This window comes from Myotis nattereri, assembly GCF_964212035.1.
Source record: "Myotis nattereri genome assembly, chromosome: 11".
In the NCBI taxonomy this organism is placed as follows: domain Eukaryota; kingdom Metazoa; phylum Chordata; class Mammalia; order Chiroptera; family Vespertilionidae; genus Myotis; species Myotis nattereri.
The window spans coordinates 29,580,451-29,588,335 of NC_138086.1; the positions used below are offsets into that span (position 1 = coordinate 29,580,451).

Here is a 7,885-nt window from a genome sequence, read left to right on the forward strand (position 1 = left end):
ATGTTTCTTTGGATTGACTGGGTTTAGGTGGGCAGTTCTCTGCTCCATATGATGTTGATTGAGACAGTAGTCATCTGGTGCCTCTAGATTGGGACATTCAAGATGGCTCAGTCACATAGTGGGTAATTAGTGCTGTCAGCTGAGGCTAAGCTGGGCCGTCTTAGTACTTCCTCACCTGCCTTGAGGCCTTCCCAGCATGGTAACTAGATAAGAAGCGGGAAGTGAAAGTTGCTGGTTTCAAGGCCTGGGATTCCATAGAAGTCCCAGAATGTCACTTCTGCTACATTCTATTGGTCAAAGCTAGTCACAAGGCTTGCCTGAGATTCAAAAGGGGGAGGGATGCATGGGATGGGAAATAAGCATTTCCTCTTGATATAAGGAACAACACACACGACTTTTGGGAGGGTGGCATCTATGGCGGCTTGTGACTACATAAGAGCTAACTTTTTTATTATTATTAAATATTTTTATTGATATCAGAGATGAAGGGAGAGGGAGAGATAGAAACATCAATGATGAGAGAGAATCATTGACTGACTGCCTCCTGCATGCCCCCTACTGGGGATTAAGCCCAAAACCCAGGCATGTGCCCTGATGGGGTTGGAAATTGAACCCATGACCTCCTGGTTCATAGGTGGATGCTCAGCCACTGAGCCACACTGGCTGGGCTAGAGGTAACTTTTTTAAAAAAATTATTTTTAGAGCTAACATTTTGATTATCTACTTTTAGTGTGAGGATGGCTTAGGATGGAAGAAGTGTCTCTTGGTAGCACAGTAAAAAGGAATTCAAAATTATTTCTTATTGCCCAGCCATTGTGGCTCAGTGTTAACCTATGAGCAGGGAGGTCACGGTTCAATTCCCCGTCAAGGCACGTGCCTGGGTTGTGGCTTGGTCCCCAGTGTGGAGCTTGCAGGAGGCAATCAATGGTTCTCTCTCATCACTGGTGTTTCTATCTCTCCCTCTCTTCCTCTCTTAAGTCAATAGAAATATATTTTTAAAAAAATTACTGATTGCCTCAACAAATTTATATTGAGGATAAATGATAGCATTCTCCCTAACCTCTCCTGCATGCATATTTGCCTTTTAAAATCAGAAACTTGTGAATTACAGGTTGATAAAATGAATATTTTATGTGCTTAACAGGGAGAGTCATTCATTCATATTGTCACACCAGTTTCCTCGTCTATTAATCCTGGAAGTGTCAGGATTGCAGCCAAAATAGGAAAGGGACCCTGGCAGGGACCTGGGGAGCCCTGGTCGAGTGGGCATTTCTGCCTGAAGAGTGGCATCTTGGTTCATGCGGGGACGATGGAGCTGGCCCGTGGCTAACCTGCTGTAGGTAAGTAAAGCCACAGGTCATCCAGAGGAGCCCGCAGAGGGCAGTGCGTCATTCTAACCTCGCCACATTGCCTGCGAGGGCCTGGCCTAAGCTTCCCTAAGAAACTTGAGGCCCGCAAGGTAAACAGGAGATTAATACGGCAGCTAAGTTTCAGGCAGAAAGAGTAACACGGTGGGGAAGAAAACCATCAGTCCAGACACCTGGGCGGAGGGTGAGAGGGAGCCGTGAGCGATGAAGCTGAACAAGGCTCGGTTCAGGCCGGTCCCGGAGTCGGGACACGCAGAGGCCGCGCGGAGCCGCTGGATTGTGGCCAAGGGCTAGCGACCGCCGTGTCCCAGAGAAGCGGCTTGTCCGAGTTACACAGTGAGCAACAGACCCAGGAAAATGAACTCGCTCCCGGCCCTTTCTAGGTAACACATCCTAACGCTCCCGCCCTCCCATGTCTATCCCGGAACCGCCAAACCGGAAGACCAGGCACACATCCCAAGCCGCCACGGGCCCTGCGGAAATGGCCTCAGCCCTTCACCCGGAAACAGACAGTGACCGCGGCTCGCGCCACCTAACGGTCGGCTAGACGCAAAGTCAGTCTGGGAAGCCTTGGAACCGGAAGGGGCCGGCTGTTTCCGGTACGGACCCCACGGAGCAGAGGCTAAAAGGGCGATTCACGGAGACTCGGCCAGTGTGTCCTGCGCGCCCGGCTCCGCAACGTCGCAAGTCTGCTTCTGCGCAGGCGCGGGGACCACCCCGCGGGAAACGCGTCTGCCCGGCCGTGCGCGCGCCCGGTCTCCGCTGGGCGCGACGTTGCCGTTTGGAGGGTAAAGCCTTTGGAGCTGTAACGCAGCCTTTTGTTCTCTTAACTACAACTCCCGGCATGCCTCGGCCCTCATAGTGATGCTAGATGCGGTCTCCCAGGATAGGCTCAAAAGGAACATCAGGGAGGATGACGTACGAAAGGAAAAAAAATTGAATACGTTGTTTCAGGCCATCGTTCACAGAAGCCCCAGTGGCCTAATGGATAAGGCATTGGCCTCCTAAGCCAGGGATTGTGGGTTCGAGTCCCATCTGGGGTGGTGAGGCTTTTTTTTGTTTTCCTTAAGCATCTGTAGTGAAATACGCTAACTTAATTTTACTTTTTATAAATAAGCCATGTATGTGTGGTTCCCCTAGGTGTTAGGTTACAGTTTACGAGAGTCAGCATACTCCATTTTCCGCCTCTGATTTTGGGAAGTCAACACGTTGAATTTTGTTGTCCCCGCTAGAAATAATGTCTTCTCTGCGTGTTCTGTTTCAAATCAACACCCATTCGCGCCAGGCTCTCTCTCTCGAGGCTGGAAAGGTCGGTTAAGCGAATTGGCATCTCCAATGGCGCAGTCCGGAGGGCCTTCCTTCTGCCCGGCCCGGCCCGGCCGCGGCTCGGCTTTCCGCTGCTTTCCCCTTAACGCCTCAGGGCGCGCTCGGCGTTCGACTCGTGAGGCTCCGCAGAGGGAAGTGAGCCCTTCCACTGCTGAGCCGTCGAGGAGAGGAGCAGGCTGGGTTCGACCGTACCATTCGGCGGCGGGGCTGGGGGTGAAGGGGTCGTGGGGCACCGGGCTCCGAGGACGGGAACATGGCGGCGCTCGGGCCGCCGGCGCGCACCCTGCGAGGCCTTCTGCGGGAGTTGCGCTACATGAGCGCCGGCACCGGCCGACCCTATCGCGACACCGAAGCCTATCGCTACCTCGTGAAGGCTTTCCGAGCACATCGGGTACGGAGGCCCGTGTCCGCGTGCTCCAGCGTCCCTTCCCCGGGGTGGGAGGGAGCGCCGGGCCTGAGCGCCCGCCTTTCTGAGGCCGACCCTCCACCCAGCGCCGGTTCCGGCCCAAAAGGCCCCGCTCCACCCGTCTAGGCTCGGGTCCACGGCCTCAGCCCCGAGCCTGGCCCGGACCGCGGGGGCGCAGTCACCGGGTGGAGCCGGCCCCGCGGGTTCCACTGGCCGCCCTTTGCGGAATGAAGGAGAGAGTCGGAGGGAAAGAGCAGAGGTGGACGCCCTGGGGCGGGTGGGGGCCGCCGCCGCCGCATCTCTTCATTTCCTGCCCTTTCCCCGGTGAAGCGATTCTCAGAAGCAAGTTATGAGGCAGAAAGAGAAACTGTAATAGGACATGAAGTATTGGGAGCTTCCTGAGGATCGGGAACTGTTTACCTGACGTTGCATCCCCTGCACCGAACAGGTGGCGCCTCGCAGGACGGAACCAGGAACTTGTAATGAGGTTGCACTGTCAGTCATGACATGAGCGCCATGTATGTCCAGATACATGTCCTTCCGTAGCTGATAAATAGGAACATATGGGGAAACATACGGGGAAACATACTTGAGAAATCGCTTTGTGAAATCCACACTCCATATCACCCTTGGGCAAGAGCGATGAAAGATAGTTTCATTTTTCAAATGGGGCAGCTGAGACTCGGGGACAGTGACCCTCCCAAGGACACGTATGAGAACTAAAATGTAGGTTCCCTACTTCCCAAACGAGAGTCCATTAATGAACGCCTTTGAAGTCAGGGTCTGGCTTGGGGAGAGATTGCAGCCTATCTCAGAAATAATAAATCCGAGCGTCAGTTTGGCTCTGTGGAAGGAAGCTTGCCGTCCTTTGAATAATGTGGGAAACTGGAGATCATTAACCTAAATATTGAATTTCTGAGCCATGGAAGTTAGAATGCAAAATGTCAGAACTAACATTTAGCTAATTGTTCAAAGGTCATAATATTAGGAACCGACAAGAGGATCACTGATCTGCTGCCTCCTGCACCCACTGTGATGGAGCCTGCAACCCCTCACCCGGCATGTGCTCTGACCTCCTGGCTCATAGGTCCACGCTCAACCACTGACCCACGCCGGCCGGGCTCTTTTGGTCTCTCTCATGATTCATTTACAGTTATATTCTTTTTTTTTTTAACCCTCACCTGAGGATTGACTTTTAAAAGGAGTGGAAGGATGGGAGCCAGGGCGTTGGAGAGAGCGAATGATCAGTTTGAGAGAGATACATTAACCAGTTGCCTCCTTATGATTGAACCTGCAGCCCAGGTACATGCCCTTCCCTGGGAATCGAACTCGGAAACCTCTACCAGGGCCAACACTGTCCACTGAAACACACTGGCAAGGCATACTGTTACATTTTGATTGACCCGTGTCTTCACACTCCTTACGATTAAGGCCTAAATCAAGGTCAGTATTCTCTTGTCCTATACCAGCGGTTCTCAACCTGTGGGTCGCGACCCCTTTGGGGGGTCGAAGGACCCTTTCACAGGGGTCACCTAAGGCCATCGGAAAACACATAATTACATATTGTTTTTGTGATTAATCACTATGCTTTAATTATGTCCAATTTGTAACAATGAAAATACATCCTGCATATCAGATATTTACATTATGATTCCTAACAGTAGCAAAATTAGTTATGAAGTAGCAACGAAAATAATTTTATGGTTGGGGGACACCACAACATGAGGAACTGTATTAAAGGATCTCGGCATTAGGAAGGTTGAGAACCACTGTCCTATACTAACAGAATTCTTGTTTCAAATCCTATCAATTTAGGTTTATACACGTGGGTATTACCATTTGTTGATGTTTGACATGATATTAATCTCAAATTTTTAATTATAAAAAAAAATTTTTTAATTGCTTGCCCTGGCCAGTGTGGCTCAGTTGGTTGGAGTGTCAGCCGGTGCACCGGAAGGTCTCGGGTTTGATTCCCAGCCAGGACACATACCTAGGTTGAGGGTTCAATCCCCAGTCATGGCAGATATGGGAGGCAACTGATCAATCTCTCTCTTTCACATTGATGTTTCTCCTTCCCACTCTAAAAAAAAAAAAAAAAATTAAGTTTATTGAAGCAGATGAATTTTGCCTTTTTGAGCAGCTTATGAGTGGCATTTTCCCATATGTGATCTGCAGATCTTAAGCCACACTCTAGTTTTCAGATTCCAACCCTAGGTATTTAAATAAAAGTTTAAGGGGATTCTGTAGGCAGTGGTGCCAGAGATTAACGGACATTGGACAGGGCTCCTTAAGTCATTTGAGGCTATGCACACATCTCCATCTCTACCTTCCTGCCCCTTTCTCACAACCTCAAAACTAGTCAAATAAAGAACAGTGAAATAATTTCCTTCAGCTGGAAATTATGATGAAGAAGAAACAGAGTTTAGAGAACTTCAGAATGGCTATGAAGTCTCCAGCTTCTTAAGGTTATCAAAATCCAGATTTTTCAGGTGGATAAGTAAATTGTGAGAGTGAGTACAAGTAATATGAATATGTGCATATTTTATATGCAAAACCATTTTGTTACTATTGAAGACAAAGCTGTTACTTTACAGACAAAATAAGTTTTAAGTTTTCATTGAAATGAAAGGCATATTCCACATTAACCAAAGTCCACAGTCATAAGAAGCAGCCCTTCATTGGTTTGAAGGGGAGAAAGTTCTACATTATATTTCTGAAGTGATATTAATGATCATGACCTGATTATAATTACCCACCTCTGCCATTAACCAACCACCCAGCCTCTCTGGGCTTTAGTTTTCTTATTTGTAAAATGAGAGAATTGAAACTAAATGACTTTCTTCTAAAATGTGCAATCACTCAATGAAACATCCCAGTGAAACTTTGTAAAACTCTTTTTTTCTCCCCACCTTTAAAAAAAAGTTTTATTTGTCGATTTTAGAAAGAGACAGAAATCAGTTTGTTTTTCCACTTATGCAGTCATTGCTTGCTTCTTGTATATGCCCTGACGGCATGGAACCCGACACGTTGGCCTATTGGGACGTTGCTCTAACCAACTGAGCCACCTGGTGTAAAACTTGTCAGTGAACTGGAGGTCAGCTTTCCTAATCATCACAATTACACAGTTCCTCTATATATCTATTAAGTTTACACAAATACAGGTTTCTCTGCAATTTTCCTTCATTCTAGAGAATGTTGATTATATCTTCCTCTTTGGCCTTTAGCTGGCTGTTGGTAAAGTGTCTGACTTTGCTGCTTCTCTAGGTCACCAGTGAGAAGCTGTGCAGAGCCCAACATGAGCTCCATTTCCAAGCCGCCACCTATCTCTGCCTGCTCCGTAGCACCCGGGAACACGTGGCCCTTCATCAGGAATTTCATGGGAAGGGTGAGCGCTCAGTGGAGGAGGCAGCTGGCTTAGTGGGTCTCAAGTTGCCCCATCAGCCCGGAGGGAAGGGCTGGGAGCCATGAAAATGAAGAGATTCCTTGGATGCTGCCTTCATACAAGAATTTAATTATTTCTATCGATATGTATTTATCATTAAATTTTATTTAAAGTTTAGTGTTTTCCTCTGTAATTTTGTTGTCCAAGTGTTCCTTTTTTTAAGTCTTTTTTTATTTCAAGAAAAACGATCTTAAATATAATGATGTTACATGCAATAAACATTAATATTTCAAGAATAAAAGGATTTTAAGTTTAATAATATTACCAACACTGTACTAACATAGTATGGTATCACAAAAGTTGTAGGAAATATTAAAAATATGCAAATAACAGGATTACTTCTAGAATATTTCCCCCCCTTCCCCTCTGGCTCTATATATTTTTTTTAATTCTTTATTGTTTAAAGTATTACATGAGTCTCTTTTTTTCCTTCATTGACCTCTCCCCCACCTCCACCTCCCCCAAGCACAAGCCCTCACCCCCACTATTGTCTGTGTCCATTGGTTTTGCTCATATGTATGCATGCAAGTCCTTTGGTTGATCTCTTACCCCATCACCCCGCCTTCCCTCATAGATTGTACAGTCTGTTCCATGCTTCTATGACTCTGGTTCTAATTTTGTTCATCAGTTTATGTTGTTCATTGTATTCCACACCTGAGTGAGATTATATGATATTTTTCTCCAACTTGCTTATTTTGCTTAGCATGATTTCTTTTAAAGTCTATTTTGTCGGATATAAGTATTGCTACTCCAGCTTTTTTTCTTTTCCATTTGCATGGAAAATTTTTTCCCATCTCTTCACTTTCATCTTGTGTGTGTCTTTTGTTTTGAGGTGGGTCTCTTGTAGACAGCATATAGTTGGGTCATTTTTTTTTTTTATCCATTCAGCTACCCAAAAGCTTCTGATTGGAGCATTTAATCCATTTACATGTAGGGTTGTTATTGAGAGGTACTTATTTATATCCATTTTAATTCTGTATGGCTAGGTTTCTCTCTGTTTCTCCTCAGCAATCTTTTACAGCATTCCCTTTAGCATTTCTTATAATGCTGGCTTGGTGGTGATGAACTCCTTTAGCATTTTTTTGTCTGGGAAGTTCTTTTTTTTTTAATTTTTTTTTAAATATATTTTATTGATTTTTCACAGAGAGGAAGGGAGAGAGATAGAGTTAGAAACATCTCTCTTTTTTTTATATATATATATTTTATTTATATTTTATTGATTTTTCACAGAGAGGAAGGGAGAGAGATAGAGAGAGTTAGAAACATCGATGAGAGAGAAACATCAGCTGCCTCTTGCACACCCCCCCACCGGGGATGTGCCCACAACCCAGGTACATGCCCTTG

The 7,885-nt window shown here is 46.4% G+C and overlaps 1 protein-coding gene across 1 annotated transcript; it reads left to right on the forward strand.

Moving 5' to 3' along the window:
* The first annotated feature begins 2,815 nt into the window (after nt 1–2,815).
* Nucleotides 2,816–6,658, forward strand: FMC1 (formation of mitochondrial complex V assembly factor 1 homolog). Its single transcript, XM_081102465.1, has 2 exons — nt 2,816–3,084; nt 6,364–6,658. Exons 1-2 carry the CDS (start codon nt 2,947–2,949, stop codon nt 6,565–6,567), a joined length of 342 nt encoding a protein of 113 aa, XP_080958591.1. The 5' UTR covers nt 2,816–2,946; the 3' UTR covers nt 6,568–6,658.
* Nucleotides 6,659–7,885: the final 1,227 nt, after the last annotated feature.